The sequence below is a fragment of the Cupressus sempervirens genome, chromosome 4, assembly GCF_028749045.1.
Source record: "Cupressus sempervirens isolate cs-2001-9-10 chromosome 4, ASM2874904v1, whole genome shotgun sequence".
Classification (NCBI taxonomy): Eukaryota; Viridiplantae; Streptophyta; class Pinopsida; order Cupressales; family Cupressaceae; genus Cupressus; species Cupressus sempervirens.
Window position 1 is genome coordinate 344,339,490 of NC_143121.1, and position 17,774 is coordinate 344,357,263.

General features: G+C 31.0%; 1 protein-coding gene across 1 annotated transcript; it reads right to left on the bottom strand.

Annotated features, from left to right (window-relative positions):
* Window positions 1-2,876: 2,876 nt before the first annotated feature.
* Window positions 2,877-6,481, bottom strand: LOC149561440 (uncharacterized). Its single transcript, XM_089825150.1, has 2 exons — window positions 3,793-6,481; window positions 2,877-3,676 (listed from the first exon to the last, which is right to left on the bottom strand). Exons 1-2 carry the CDS (start codon window positions 6,467-6,469, stop codon window positions 3,225-3,227), a joined length of 3,129 nt encoding a protein of 1,042 aa, XP_089681276.1. The 5' UTR covers window positions 6,470-6,481; the 3' UTR covers window positions 2,877-3,224.
* Between the last annotated feature and the right edge of the window lie 11,293 nt (window positions 6,482-17,774).

Here is a 17,774-nt window from a genome sequence, read left to right on the forward strand (position 1 = left end):
GTTTTTTCTCAATTGTATTTATGTTCTACTAGGTAACTAAAATATAATATAATCTATTTACAACCATTCAAGAATTGAAAATACACTGCCCATTTTAATGTAATCTATTTACAACCATTCAAGAATTCAAAGTACATTGCTCATTTTATTTGGGATTGATTGTTCATGTCACATATTATAATCAATTTTAATTGAAATCTTAATTTTATATTAAAATATTATTTTGTCATCAATCATAGATTTTAATTTAGTTGAACTAATTAGTTTAATTGAAAAATGCTCTTGCTACTATTTTCACTCAAAATGAAGAGTCTTTAAAAATACATTAAGGTTTTTAGACCTATACAAACTTCAAATTTTTGAAAACTATAAATATAATAAATAATTATAAACATAAATAGTTATATGATAATTATTGATATTATATTTATATCATATTATTAGATTATTTTAATTTAAATGAGTATGTACATTTAACATTCTATACATAGAATAAAAATCTCTTATTTTTTATGAAGGGTTTTTTTTTTTTCATTACAAGAATTAAAAATTAAGCTAAGTAAAAGTCTTAAGAAAAAGAAATAAAAAAGAATTATTTTTTTCCAATAAGAAGATTGAATATTCTATATAGCTAGATTGCATACATTTTTCATACTTTGACCATAACTTACTAGATGCTATGCGTCCTTGTGTATTCATGTTACTGCTATGACATTAACTTGACCAATCAAATCAAAGAATTACAAAGTTTATATGGAACTTACAATGTGTATAGCTAATTTTCATTTTTCCTTATTTTATAAATGACATTTTGTGCTCATTCTATTGGTTCATACTATTTTTGGTAGGGAGAAAATCAATTTTCCTTAACAAAACTTCACATATTTTTTTTCAACAACAATGATGTCATGCATTAATGATAGCTTTATCTTTTTCGCAATTGTGACAAATTAATTAAAGTTTCTAAAAAATATTTATTTTATCTTCCACCTCACTACCTAAGACATAAATGCATGTCTAATCAACAATAATAATTAAATCATTTTTCTTACCAAAGATTGTAAATATATCAATCTATTATTTTTAACATCTTGTGAGTTTAAGTTTATTTAAAATCTTACTTAAAAATTTATTATCATATCATTTTAAAATACATTTATTTAATTTTTTCTTCGCAATAATTTAAAATTATTTTATTCTAATTTTAAAATTAATTTTCTATTCTAAAGTATAATTAAATTAATAAATAACAAAAACATATTTTTAAGAATATAATTATTTGAAAAACTTTTACTACAAATATTTATAATTTAAAAAAAATAAAATTTAAATTTAGTTTTTAATGTTTTATATTTTCTACTTTAAATATATTTATTAGTTTTACATTGTCCCTTACTTTTTTCAATCGTAAAACACTAACTTTTTTCACACTATGTTTAATTAGCTATTTTTTCCAATCTTGCTTTAATTTTTTTTACATTAAAAAATTTGCAAAACTAATATTGTTCTTCAAACTTACTAACTCTGTTGTTGGTTTGGATCAAGTAGTCAACATTTTATTTTTTAAAATTTAATATTTGAATTTATATTGGAAAAGTTAGAAACAAATACTTCATTGATTTAACTCAATTTTATAATTTTTATTTAAATATTTCTTAAAATAACATAATCCTTAATCTTTTTTTTTAAAATTCTCTTCCAACTATCTCTATTTAGTGTCCCTATAATAACATGTCATTCTCTCTCTTTTAAATCTCTTCATATCCTTCGTATCCTTCATTTCTATCTATAAATCTCTATTATCATTATCTCTCTTTTCAATCTGTCTTCATATATATAAATTTCCATTTTCCTTCCTTTCTAACTATTAGGCGAATATATCTCTTTTAACTCTCTCTTCACATATTTTACTCTCTAATTTCCTTCTTTTCTAACTATTGGCAGGAACTTTGATGCAATGCGTCTCTTGTTATTATTATTATTATTATTACTTAATGTTTTTGTAGAGTTTTTGTGCAATTTAGTTGTAAAAGTAATTTAAAATTGTGGCGACATTACTTCAAATTAGGAGAAAGTGCATCTTTGTAGGTGGGGACACATTTTGTTAGTTCAACATGTTGGTGGAATAATAATAGATGATCTTTTACATATGTATATACTTCTAATAATATGTTCTTATGGACTTGTTTAAATGTACTTTCACCTCAAACTAAAGCACTTTTGTTCCCATGAGAATTATAAAATATTGAAAGAAGATAATTAGAAAGTATAATAGCTATTTTTAAGGATTTGGAAATTAGTTGCACCAAAAAAAGTTAGAAATGCATATTGTCAAATATGTCATGTGGGTTTACAATTTCTTTTCCTCTTTAAAAATATTTTCTTTTGAATCTTAAATTAAATTTTAATTGAATAGATTATTATTAGAAAAGCTAACTATTTATGAAGCTAGTAACAAAACAAATACTAACAAAAATGATATGAATATCCGAGCAATATACCAAATTAATTTTTATTTTTTCAAAAACAAAGTTCACAATATTAAAAAAAATTCTTGGATTGATAAATATCAAATATAAATGGACAACATTAATGTTTAGACTATTGCACAAATAAATATAATAAATACAAATCACAAATGATCATATTGAAGTATGTATATAAGAAATAGAGAAGAGCTAAATGAGTGAGTTTAATTCACATAAGATTCTATCATTTATTAATATAAATTTCTAAAGACAATCTTTCAAAATAACTAGGATGCTTATAAGATATCAAATAAATATAGAAACTAAAAAAGTAAACATTTAATATTCTAATTTTTAAAAGTTAAAAATTACATCATAGTTTTTTTATTTTTTTTGACAAAACTGCGCTAACCATTGTATATATAATTATTTTATAAAAAAACTGATTCAAAAAAGCTCAACCGGGAAAGAATCAGTAAGGAAACCTGGCATCATAGCTCATATAAAAAGATCATCGATATTTACAACTATTTATATCGACGATTAATTGCTCAACTTTACAATTCAGAGATTATCCTTCATCCCATATTTACAAAAAATTGAGCAATTAAATACAATTTTTTCATAGGTATTATAAGTATCACATTCTAAACCTTCCCTCATCTCCTCCTAGTATTCTAGACTATAAAATACAATTTATAGAACATTATTTCCATTTGAGTGGCTGGTAAATAAGACACTTATACTTGTGTAGATCTATGATGTGGATGTATAAGAACTTTCATTGTTCCTTGAACCAGTAATATTTGTGCCTTTCGTATTGTCAAGAAAAGGTGAGATATCTATTGGTAATTGTGGAGTTTTTGGTGTACCAAAATAAGTACATTTGGTTGTATTCAATCTATCAACTATCTCAATCATATTAGGACGCTCTTGAGGTGATTCCCTTGTGCAAAATAGTCCAATTTCTACAAGTTGGGTTAGACATTCCATATTTATTGTTGTCTCATTTCCAGGGGCTATAAGAAGACAATTGTCCACCACATTGGAAATTCTATTTGGAAAATGCATTTCTATCCATTTTTGTAGATTGATTCCTTTAGTGAACATATCCTCAGTTGGTCTCCTCCTTGTCAACAACTCTAAAATTAAAATTCCAAAGCTGTATATATCTCCCTTTGTACAAGGCTTGCTTCCTACTCCATATTCTATAATTACAAATAAACAAGGATGAATGACTCCTAAGATGTTCAAAGGCCTTGATGGTATGTAAGATAAACAAATAAATAGTGAAATGCAAAGTTTAATAACAAGAAATACACACCTGGTGCAATGTAGCCAATCGATCCTTTAAGTGCATTTGTAGAAGTCAAAGAGTCCAATGAGTCACCAAAAATAAGGTTGCAAATGCCAAAATCTGCTATATATGAAGTCATGTCATCTCCGAATAGGACATTATTGGGCTTGAGGTCGCAATGAATCACTTGAATAGAGCAATAATGGTGAAGATATGCCAAACCTTCTGCTATCTCCATTGCTATTCTTATTCGATCACTCAAGTTCAATATGCATCCACCCCCTTCAGAAGGATATAACCATCTCTCTAAACTTCCATTTGACATTAATGGAAGAATTAGGGCTTTAAAATTAAGGTTGGAGCATACTGAAATTATTTTAATTACATTGCGATGTCGAACTCTCTTTAATGCGTTGCATTCTCTACTAAAAGTTTGATGTGCTTGTTCGTCTTGCAACTTAAAAACTTTAGCAGCAATATGCATACCATCCTTTAAAATCCCTCTAAAAACTGACCCAAAACTACCAATTCCTAAAAGGTTTTCATCACTAAACCCGCCGGTTGCATCTAGAAGTTCTTTATATGAAACTTTTGGAGGCCATGTGTTAAAAGAGGGTGTACCAGAATGTCTCCTTCTATAGGAAAATGCTACCAATGCAAGAGACATGATCAAAATTGCAATTCCAACTACAAGAGGAACTATTACCTTTCTAGAGATTGATGTTTGTTTGTGCTTGGAATGGGAGCATGGCGGCAAGTCTATCCATCCACCACAGAGACCTAGATTTCCCTTAATTTCTGAGGCATCAAGTGTTGCAAAAGCTCCTTCCTTTGGGACCTCTCCAATCAACCTGTTTGAAGAGAGATTTAGATGCTGGAGCACTTTCATCTTTTTGAAAGCCACTGGTATTGTACCTGACAAATGATTGCATGAAAGATCCATGGACTTGAGATTTTGAAGATCTGCTAGTGATGTAGGGATTGGCCCTTCAAATGCATTCCCAGAAAGATTAAGATATTCCAAGCCCTTGCAGCTTGCCAGTGCACTAGGAATACCACCTAAGAAGTTGTTGCGAGAAATGTCAATAGCTAGAATCATAACCATTTTGCTCATTTCTAAAATAGAACCTTGCAGTAGATTTCCAGAAGCATTGAAATAGAACTCGAGATTTTGAAGACCTGCAACTTCAAGGGGTATATTTCCCGTAAGTCTGTTGTGCGCCAAGTCCACCATTTCCAAAGTCTTACACCTTCCTAAACTAGCAGGTATTTTGCCTGACAGTTGATTGTGATCAAGTATAAGCCTTCTTAATTGTGGGAGGTCACCCAGACTATCAGGAATCGGCCCCAAAAGCATGTTGTCGTTGAGTGACAAAAGTCCAAGCCTTTTCAACTGACTCAGACTTTCTGGAATGCTTCCCTGTAAGCTGTTTCCGCCCAGAGCTAATATTTCTAGATTTGGAAGTCTACCAAGTGTAAATGGAATGGTCCCATTGAATCTGTTTTCTTCTAAGGTTATTGTTGTCAAGTTTGTCAGATTACCGATTTCATCTGGTATGTTTCCCTCAATTTCATTAGAGTGCAATGAAAAAAAGTTCAGTGCATTTGAGAGGCGACCAACAGAACTGGGCAAGACACCAGTTAGATAATTAGATCCCAGATCAAGAACTTCCAAGCTGGAGCAATTAGTTAACACTTTAAGAATAGGCAAACCACTGCTTCCACTAACCAAATGATTTTGCCCCAAAACAAGTCGTCTTAGCTGCTGCAGTTCCCCAAATTCTAGGGGCACTTTGCCGCTTAGTTGGTTCTTATCCAAATACACTTGTTGCACCTGAGTCCAATTACCCACTGACCTGGGTATTTCTCCGCTGAGTTTATTCTTCCACAAATACACTTCTTGCAACTCTTTCAGTCTTCCAAACTCCCATGGAATTGGACCATATAAGTTGTTATCACATAGCTCCAACATTTGGAGACGAGTGCAATTTGAAAGAGCAGTGGGAATCGACCCTGCTAAGGGGTTGAAGGAAAGACTAAGCCAGCTTAGCTGACTAAGCATACCCAACTCGGCTGGAATAAAACCTGTGAATCTATTTTCAAACAAATCAAGGATATTTAAAGAGGACAAGTTTCCTAAGAAAGGTGGGACAATACCTTTCAATTTGTTTGCTCCTAATTCCATGATTTCTAGATATGAAAGAAGACTGAACTCAGAGGGAATGCTTCCACTTAAATTGTTATATCCAAGAATTAGAGATTGTAAAGAACGGCAGTCTCCTAGAGAGGAAGGAATGGGGCCTTCCAATTTGTTTCGAGACAATCGAAGCCTTCTCAAGCGAAATAGCCTTCCAAACTGATATGGAATAGGGCCCTCGAAGCTATTATTAGAGAGATCAAGTATTCTAAGGAAGGAGAGATTTCCCAGGAAGGGAGAGATTGTGCCAACTAACTCCATACCTGTGAGTTTCATGGATACCACACGCTGTCTACGAGAAGAGCAGAGAATGCCAGTCCAATTGCAGAAGGTGTGATTGGGAGACCAATCAGACAAGGAATTATATGGATCCAAAAGCAGAGAAGCCTTGAAAGCCAAGAGAGATTGTTGATCAGAATAATTAGAAGGCGTTGCCTCATGAGCAGGCAGAGCAGAGAGGCAGAAACAGAGTAGCAGAAGCAGATGAAGCAGCGTTATCATCTTCATTCTTGGTTTGCTTTGCACCTAACTCCAAATGATACATGTATGGTATTAGGACTCAGGTTTGTCTTTAAATCTGGCGATGTAAAAAAGTTAAAAGAGTTTTTTAAATTTTTAACAAGATGTTTATCAGTTAAAAAAAAAAAATTGTAATAATTATAATAAGCAGGAGATACTTTTCTAAAAAAATTTCCATCTACCAGGAAAAGCGATAGGACACAATGACTTGACTTATTATTCCCACTAATTGTAGCCTTCAATCTTGCCGTCAGTCTTGCCTTCATTCATTCTTGTCTTCCACGGAAAGGAAAATTTCTATTATGACAAATGGTAGAAGTGAAAGAATAGAAAGAATAGAAGGAAAAGGATAGAAGTCGTAACACGTTTCCACTTGCTCTGAGATCGTTCACTTTAGTGTTTTGTCTTTAATTATCTGCCGTCTTTTCTAGATATTATATAGATAAATACGATGAAATATTTAAAAATAAATTTAGGATGATTGAATAGTCTAATTTAATTAGAAAAAGAAAATAAATAATTTTAATTCTAAAAATATATAATTATAATATAGAACTAATTTATAGTTACTTAATATTATTTTAAAAAAGAATTTAATAAAAGAATTGTTATTATCTTATAAATTAAACTTAATAACAATAAAAAATTTAAAATCTTTTATAAATAATTTCACACAAAGATACAATTGCTAGTTTTAAGTTTTTACATGTTTATTTTAAATAGACTAACATAACTTCAAACATATGTTAAGAATAATTAAATACAAAAATCCACATTCTTTCAAATTAATAATTTTTTATTAATTTGAAAGAATGTGGATTTTTGTATTTAATTATTCTTAACATATGTTTGAAGTTATGTTAGTCTATTTAAAATAAACATGTAAAAACTTAAAATTATTTAAAACTAGACCTAAATTATTTTAAATCGTATTGTTAAGAAGTGATATAATGAATCATCTCAAGGATTTGTTGGCAACACTCTGTTTTGTATGTTGTTTCGAAATATCAAAGACTACAAACATTTCAATCATCTTGCACACCTCTCTTGCATTGTAGACAATTTATTGTAAAGTGAATGAATTTTCTTCAAAGAAAATGAATGCCTCCAACATAAATATAACTACTAATAAAAGTTCAAATATATTTAACTAGCAATTGCACCTTAGTGTGCAATAGGTACGCCGTATTTGGGTGTAAAATTTGTTCTTAACTAACACAAATGAGACATTTTATTTGTTCTTCACATTTAATACAATATGTTTGGTAATCAACAAGCACCTTGATAAATAGGTGGGAGAGTGAAAGGAGCAAAAATTAATATGCAATCCTCTTCCATGCCAAACAAGAGCACCATTGTATTTTGAAATAAGTTTCAAGTCCCGTGAATTTGTGAACAAGTTGCTTTGATTTCCCAGTTCATCCAGTGTCTGGTCCATTTTTGTGTGCATATGCAATGCCATTTAAATATGTGTAGATTACAAAATTTTATTTAACTTTGAATTTAAAAACTCTAATTTGTAATGTATGTATCTAAAAAATAATTCAAGCTTACCTATAGTAGTTGTTCCAAATTTGATATTGTTGGAGGACTTGTATTTGATAATGTTAGGAGGCGCATCTCCTCTTTTTTCCTTTGTGCAACAAATGGGTTTTGTTGCATTCGTGCATATCTTTCAAATGTGAATGTGGATTGAATGCAGAGGTTTGCAAGTTCACGTACTCTTGATATTGCTGTGAATGTTAGCCCTTGGTAGTCAGTGTTGCCAATGTCAATTGTCGCTATTTGTAGTGTAAGTCCTTGCGAATTGTGTATTGTTAGGGCCCATGCCATTTTTAAAGGTATTTTTCTATGAATTCCATGACTTATTGGTAGAACCAAAATATTTTGTGGGTTGTGTATGGTCCTAGGGTGGCCCAATGTAGTTTGGAAAGTCAACAATTACAAATAAAGGAAGTTGAGGTGGCTTTTCAACAACATTATATACAATTATTTTGACTTGTCCAAGTGCGCCATTGACAAGTCCAATTTCGACCCATAAGTTTGCACAAAGCATGACCTTTTGATTAGCGCATAAGAGTATTCTTGATTGAAGTTATTTTTCATCTGGATTTGAACATGGTAAACCTTTAAGTTTCTCTGCATCAGAAAGGCCAACTAGTTTGTCTAAAAAATGTAGCATGCATTTGTTATGTAGCAATACCGATTTTTGTGTATTTTCATTTTTGTTTGAAATTTAGTCAATGGTGTAATTTGTGGGGAGGATAGCCACATCGAAGATATTATAAGAAAAGAAACCCACCACTTCGTCATCAAAAGAGGCACACAACAAACATTGAGAGTGACTGAACCCAGAAGAATCCCATTCAATTCATAAGGCCCATCAATACATTCACCAGTGGCGGCACTGATTAACACACTTCATTTCATAGTCCAAAAAATAATAATAAGAACAATTGAATGACTAATGGCAATGCCAATGTTGAGCTCCCTGCCATCATTTCTAATGTTGCACTTGAGGTCTCTCTATTGTCATAAGCCCTAGCCTAGGTGATGTCCATTGTTGGCATTGTAGGCTTGATCTGCAATGTGTTTTTAGGTAAGTCTTACAATGAATATAGAGGACACCTTTATGGAAATATATGTAAGTGTTTAGTGATTCACATGAAACGATCTCTCATGAGAATAAATGGAACACTTGGCATTCATTGAATCTAGGTGATGGTAGAGAGGCATGTTAGGATGTAGGTGAACACTTAATATATTAATTTTAAAAAATAATTAAATAAAGGAAGTATTAAACAAATATTTGTGACAGCTAGCTCGCTATGTCTAACTTCTATGGTGCTTGGTAATGGTTGACATTGTGACATTTAGATGCTGAGGAAGTCACGTACTTACAAAAGAAGACACAAAGGAGCTCATTACACCACTCCATGGAAGCTTCCCGTGGAGCTCACAAGTAGCAGGTGGACTTTTTGCAAACATGGATTGTTGTTGCTGGCATTGAAAATGCTGAATTGTGAGTAGATGTAGTCCTTAAGCTGTGAAATGATGAAACTCCTTCTGCACCTCCTCCACCATCTTGTTCATAGTGTTCACAGGGGGATGCACTTATTCATAGTTTATGACTACATGCCAAATGGAAGCCTAGATAAGATGATATTTGGGACACCAAAGAAGGTACTCGAGTGGCCTCAAAGGCATGGAATTATGAAGTTTTGTTAGATTGGGTACGCGAGCTCTATGCTAGTGATCAATTGGTCGATGCACCTAATCCCAATCTGTAATGGTGAGCTTCATCAAGAGGCTCTACTTTCGAACGAGGAGAAATCAAAGGCCTTGTAGTCTCAGTTCTACATGGATCTAATTGCCTTCAATTGCAAGTCCATTTCTGAGGCACAAGAGCTCAAGAAGCTTTGCTTCGATGTTTGCCAGATATCTGAATCACTGCATAAAGTGTTTGCTACTGAAGTAGAGTATCCATTGAGGGCGTATTGGTCATTTGAGGCCGGTAAAAGAAAAGTCCATTTTTGGTCTTGTACAAAACATTATTCAATGCATCTGACATAAATTATTTCCAATCGGATCACATTATAATGAATAGTCAAGATTATTTTGATGGTCGTCATTGTCTCTCCATGATTGCTGACCGTCGAATGAAGAATTTGGCTCATCACATTCAAATAGGGAACACCTACGACGTAATTAATAATAATAATATTATTTTAATATAACTTAATAAAAATTTTATCAATAAATGGCCATGGCCTTGATATTTTTATTAAAAAGTCAAAAATTTACAATTAAAAGCAAGATTTCATGTATAGACTGCTTGAGACATGAAATTGGGATTATTTTAATACATTTTATTTGTTGGTCAATCTTTTAAATAAAATTCAGATGGAATATTACCCTAAAAATATAATCTCTATCTAGAATTTATTAGGTTTGAGAGCATCTATTATTGTAAAAAATTGATTCCTTTTAATACATTAATGTAAATGTTGATATTTGGCCCATAATTTTTAGTGTTTGTCAAGTTCAACAGTAGTCTAGGTTTTGATTAAGTAAAAATAGGTTTTGAAAGGACCTAAAACCTTGTACAAAGGGACAAGAAAGATATAATAATGAGAATATTAACAACTGTGGAGAACCACCCGACAAACTAGAGGGACACACTAATGTTCCTAACATGAGGGCAAACAACCTAAGTAAAACATAGACCATCAAGATTTACATTTTGGTCCCTTCTTTTGAGAACGTAAAGCCATATCAAATGAAGGTTTGGAGGACTTTTCTTTTTTTCCTTTAACTGAAGTCCAACCATCCTCCACCTTTCTCGTAGCTTTCTGCCAGTCCCCACTAACCCCCAAAAACCTCGCAGCTAAAGAGTCGGCAATAGTGTTCTATAAAGAGTCAGCAACATAAGGGACAATAATAAAATTTTGACTCAAAGTAGGCAAAGGGTCCGAAATTTATAAGAATTTTTTTATTTATTATAACATTCTGAAATTTGCTGAAGAAAAATATAGAGTAGAGTTTACCTAATATGAAAGGAAAAATGCCAATGAAATTAATCAACACTATTTGAAGAACTACTAAAAATGTACAAATTATCAAGGATAATATGCAATAATTACTACCTAGTTGGTTTTGTAAATTACCTTTACTTATTAAGTATTATTCATTTTTCTGAGAAATGGATTGCCTAAGCTACTACTTGAAAAACATAGATTTATGAGTTCCACTCAAAATACTACACATTTGAATTTTGGTTGTGATATAACAATTAATTATAATGTTTTGAAGATTCACAATTAATTTTGTAGTACTGAATAAATTTTGCAATGTGATTATGGAGCACCACTATGGTGAGTGAAAACACCCAGTATGAACAAATTGGAGCAATGTGTAGTGCTCCATTTCCAGGTTGGACACCAATGAGGCTAATCTCTAGACAACTTTTTTTTCCAGATTCACAAAAATGTAGTATTTTTTTTCTTTTTTTTTTGTTGTTTTCAATTTTTTAAAAATTGGTCAACTGTACATTTTGTTAGCCTCGTCCTTAAATGAAATTGTTTAACAGATGTGAAGACAATCTAGTAAAAGTATAGTATAAAAGAATGAGTATATTATAAAAAAAATTCAAATTTGAAATTTTTTGCATCTACAGGGAAAAGTGATAGGACACAATGACTTGACTTATTATTCCCACTAAGTGTAGCATCTATGCTACGGTGGTCGAGTAGTGATAAATGAAAGACTTTGTAGAAAATTTCTATAATGACAAATGTTACAAGTGAAAGAATAGAAAGAATGGAAACTTGAAAACAAAAGGTGTTTTGTCTTTAACTATCTGTCATTCCCCACAATAATCAATGGGAAACAATGAAAGAAAACGAGTTACAATAATTTAGAGAGAAAATATCTGATAAAAATATTATATAGATAAATATGATGAAATATTAAAAAATAAATTTAGAATGATTGAATAGTACAATTTAATTAGGAAAAAATTTAAAAATTTAATTCTAAAAATATATAATTATAATATAAAACTAATTTGTAATTACTTAATATAATTTTAAAAAATAATTTAATAAAAGAATTGTTATTATCTTATAAATTAAACTTAATAATAAAAAAATTTAAAATCCTCTTTTAAATAGTTTTTCACAATGATACAATTGCTAGTTTTAAGTTTGTACATGTTTATTTTAAATAGACTAACCTAACTTCAAACATATGTTAAGAATAATTAAATGCAAAATCCACATTATTTCAAATTAATAAATCTTTTAAAATTATTTAAAACTAGACCTAAATTATTTTAAATCATATTGTTAAGAAGCGATATAGTGAATCATATCAAGGATTTTTTGGCAACACTTTGTTTTGTATGTTGTTTGTAAATATCAAATGCTACAAACAATTCAATCATCTTGCACACCTCTCTTGCATTGTAGACCATTTATTGAAAAGTGAATGATTTTTTATTTATTTTTAAATGAATGCCTCCAACATAAATATAACTATTAATAAAAGTTAAAATATATTTAATTAATAATATATTTTTTTTTGTTGATTAGTAAACGATAGAAGTCTTGTAATATATTGAATTAATTTAATTTAATTTATAGAATTCTCCTTTCAAACGGACACTGGTAGGAAATAACAGAGCAAAAGAACCTCCAGTCTTGTCTAGGACTGAAGTCCTATATTATACAATTTAAAAGGGGCATACCCTAGTTTTTAAATTAATACAAAATATGATGAAGCATGAAAATTAACAAGGATTCTGCAATAAAGAATTAATCTCCTTTCAGTATTTGGCTTGTCTAATTGCAACTTCTTATACCTTTTGCAATAATCCTTCTATTAGCCTATGAATCAAAGATGTCTTTCTTTCCACAAATATTAGTAGTGTTAGACCAACTTGACAAAATGAAGCAATTCAACAAGATTTGTAATTGCCTTTTCTAATACATATTTATCGCATTTCTCTCCTTATATATATGTAATTTATTATCCATTGGTAGACTTAGTTTTTGTTTCATCAATTTATACTATTCTATTCCTTTAAATGATTATACATGTTTGTAGTATCCAAAATAGTGATATAGACTTATCCAAGCATGTTACTGTATTAGAGGTGGTATACTATTATCAATATATTATTTTATTGCCTTTTTTTGTTTCTAACTATAATTGATAGATTTGATTATGTATTTGTTTCTTTCACATTATGGTCTTAACGAGTTGCAATGTGTGTATTTAAAGCTTGTAGCATAGTTACTGAGATTAATATCACAATAATGATATAATTGGTACATAACTTGTATTCAGAGCTTAAAATCGTCTTACATGTTTTGCATAAACTCACCAACATAGATTAAAACTAATTATAATGCTATTTCAAAATTAGATAAACTTAGGTTAGAGTGATAATAATAGCCCAAGGCTAATTAAACCTAATAGACTAAGATACCACCAAAAAGGTGGATAAAGAGGAACCCATCACAAAACCAAAACCTGGAAAGCTAGAAGGAGGAGACAACAAACCCTAAACTGTAACTATCCAGAATACATATATGCCAAATACAAGAAAGGAGAAATTGAATAGAAAATCTCCATCTAACATCCGATATTAACAAATTTTGACATTCAAACAAAACCAACAAGCAGGGGCCACCAGTAAACAATAACCCTATCTCCAGTAAACCTTGATGATTTCAGAAATGTCCTTTGGGTTCTCAGATTGATAGTTTAGCAAGAATTCAAAAGCACTTTTCTCCCTATTAGATTTTTCCATGTTCGGAATACAAAAATCTAGATCTTCCATATTTTGAGCTCCACTGCCGGTTGTATATAGGAATTAATGATGCAGAGATAATTTTTGAGCTAGACCTTGTTATGGTCTTCTAAGATCCCTCTCCACCTAAGAAGAAAATGTATACTAGCTTCTATTTTTGGCCAACCTTGAAAAACCAAAGCATTCTCCCAAATAACTAGAGAGGGGCTCCTAGGAATAATGGCCAGCTCAAAGCTACTCGGGAGATGTGCCATGTACATCTCTGGGAGAGGGATCCGACATTTCTCATCAATACTCGTAACTTCTTCTTCAAGACTTATACACCAAATTGGGTTGAAAACATTGTAGCAAAACCTGATCATAGCCCACTTCTCTATTTTGTCTCTAGCAAAACAACCTATGGAAGAACCTATAATGTCACTATTGGTTCTCCAAGAGAAATCATAATTGAAGATACCTTCCCCTAAGACACAACTCACAACAATCCTTGTCATGCCATCCATAGGGTTTAATAGTCAATTCCATCTTTCTAGTTTCACATTTTCCTCTAAATGCCATGGTCCACACCTTTGAGGCATGAAATAAACTAATATTGGTATCCATCCTAAGCTTATAACTAAATCAAGCTGAAACAAAGTAGGCAATAAGAAGTGTCAAGTACCAATTAAACTATAAATAAAGAACTAACAATCTCAAATGAAGGGTCTAGAAGTGCCTCGAGATCTATATGTCATCTATTGATGCCACCTACATGCAACTGAATCATATTGGAATATGATGATGCCTAGAGTCATGAAATGATGGAAGAAATAGGAAAATTAATGTGGTTAAAGGGTTTTGAAATTAAATTATAAGACTCAGCCTACAGAGCTATTAAATATAGGGATAAAAAATTTAAAAGTGTCCAAAAATATGTTCCCCCATATATATATATATATTGACTGACTTCCTTTCAAATTTAAAAGTATTATTATCTTAACTTTTATAATTTGAATTCAAATTTATTATTTTAATTTATATTTTTAAATCTATCAGTGTTTTGAAGAAATCTTTTCCAATTTTCCATCTTCCCCTTTGATTACTACAAGGAATCAATGTTTTCACTTTTATCCATGATGATATACAAATATATCTATAGTTTTTTGTCTTTATATGCTTAGATATGTATGCATTTATATTAATAGTTAGTTTCATATATTATATTAGCTTATACTACTAAAGTTTACATTATCCCATTTTTTTAATACTATTGTTTACTTTCTAATTAGTTAACTTACAATTAAATATTAAGAAATTTTCATCATTAGCTGCCCTATTTGCTAACTGATCTGCTACTTTATCACCTTCCCAAAAAAATTGCATAATCTTAATATCTTTGATATGGTCTAGAAGATTTAGAACTTCTTCCAATTAGAATTTAGAAACCAATTAAGTGTCTCCATTTTTTTGATAGCATTTCGGATAATTTGTGAATCTCCTTCAATAATAAGTTTTGAAATACTTAGATCGAGACATATTCGGAGACCTTCTTGAAGGGCTTCTAATTCAGCAAGGTTGTTAGTGGTTGATCCTATAAATTTATCCCTTTTAGGGATGCAATTGCCAGATTCATTGTTAATGATGCATCCAATCCTAGTGGTACTAGGATTTCCTCTCGAGGCTCCATCAAAATTTAATTTAGTCCATCCTGTCAGGGGTGAATTTCAGCTACATTTTCTCCTAGCCTCTTTATTCTTTTTCTAATACATCAACAAGAGATTAACTAGGTTTTTCCAAAAAAAATTCATAAGACCATCCCATTCTGAAAATGATCCTTCCTCTTTTGGAATCTTTCTAAGATGAGAATTTAGTTTTTCAACTATACATGCTTCAATTTTATTAGTTATCTCACAAGCAATTATCTCTTGATTGAAGAATATTCTTCTATTCCTTTCTTTCCATATTTTCCAAACAAGGATAGAAGAGAAAATATTCCAAAGGTTACCATATATACCTCTATTATTATCTGTGGGCCAACTATTAAGTAGATCATTTAGAGTTTCAAGCAATCGCATAGTCCAACTCAACACATGTCAGAGCCATTCCCAACACTTTTTTGTATATGAACACTTATATAAAAAGATGGTTAGTGTCTTTGTTGATTCTTGCATAACACACATCTGGAAGGCCCCTCAATGCCCAACTTTCTAAGTTTGTAAGCAGTAAGAATCCTATCCTATGAGGCAGTCCACAAAAAGAAACTTGTCTTTGGTAGACATGAAGAATCCCAAAATTTTTTTAGGGGAGTATACGCTTCTTCCCATCTTTGAGACAGAGTGATTGCTTTATAGCCATTTTTCACATTATACCTTCCATCTTTTGATGCTGCCCATATGAGTTTATCATTTCTCACTAATTGTTTTATTTTCCTCTTATTAACGATGTCTTCATACGCCATTTTTACTATTGGTTCTAAGTCAATATTATCTAAATTTTTCCATTCCCAACTTATACTGCCATTAATATCTTTTTTGATTTTATAATTATTGACTTTACACCCCAAGACTTTGACTAATTGTTCTTTAAGATTAGTTGGCAAATTCATATTTTCTAATGGGGGATGCCCATCCCAAGAGTCCTCCTAGAAGATAGCTTCCTTCCCATTACCAACATCCCAAGTGAGATATTTACTAATCAGAGCCATAAAGCATTTTGAGAAATTGATGGATTCACCAAGGGCAAATAGTGACACTATTGGATTCGGATATTCTACTACTCAGGAAGGAGAATCATCTAGAAGTGGTGAACAAAGGAATAAAAAAGGAAAGAATAGAAAACCTACTTGTCATAATTTTTAGGTCACACAACAAATGTCTGCAGGGGCAAAATAGACAATCAAAACCCTAAGCAGAAATACAGAGGATACTGCTACAACTAAAAGAAGCAAGGACATCAAGCATATACATATAGTACCAAGACCATTAGCACTCAAAGATTTGAAGGATATTATTACAATTATAAGAAGTATGGACACAAAGCATATGAATTCAGATCCAAACCTAAGTGGACATCAAACAAGAAAACAAACATCCGACATCTTGGAAATTCTTACAATTGGGATTACAATACAAGATATTACTTTGTCACTATTATCAAGAATATGGACATATTATTGAAAACTACATAAGGACACCTTTTAGAGGAAATTAAAATAGATGCTTGAGTGAAATCACATTCTTTAGTTATCCTTACATTAGTCATGTTAGCAAAAACTGCCCAACTCGGTCACCTACATCGAGAAATGAATTTAGAAAGGGAAAAGAAAAGGTAGATATTGAGAAGGTAAAGATGTAGATGAACAAGAAATGGAACAAGAAGAAATATTGCAACACATAAAGTCAAGATGAGGTCACTTTATCCAAGGGATCAGGTGATCACATCAACCCCAATTAGGCAATCAAAGGTATGTGTGGAGCTAACACTTGAAATGATATATTATGCATCAGTTCCAAGTATTTAAGGTATGAAAAGGTTTTATTAGCATGAATCAAGATGAAATGAAGTGATTAGAAGCCTAAGATATTCCATCATTATACTATTTTGTCTGTTGTTGATGACCATTGGAGTATTGCAGTTACTATCGAGTATTGAATGGTAGTGATAGCTGAGCTTGCTATATTAGTCGAGCATACTAAAAACTCTATAGTGACCAAGCTTACAGTTATGTATGAATTGAGCAATTAATGCAATATTTTCAACGATATTTAGTCGATTTAGTTGATTTACAAGTCATTTGCAACAACTAGAATATCAAAGAGCACAAATAAAATTTGCGAAAAGGGATTCCAACATCTACAAAAAAGTTTCCACTACAACTCAATAGTATTTAGCGAATTGAAAGGTATTCTACTTGTGCTAAGTTATGTTATTCTGTGTTTTACAAACCCTAGTGAATCAAAAAGGTAGATAGTTCTTCAACAACAGTGAGGAAGGAAGGAA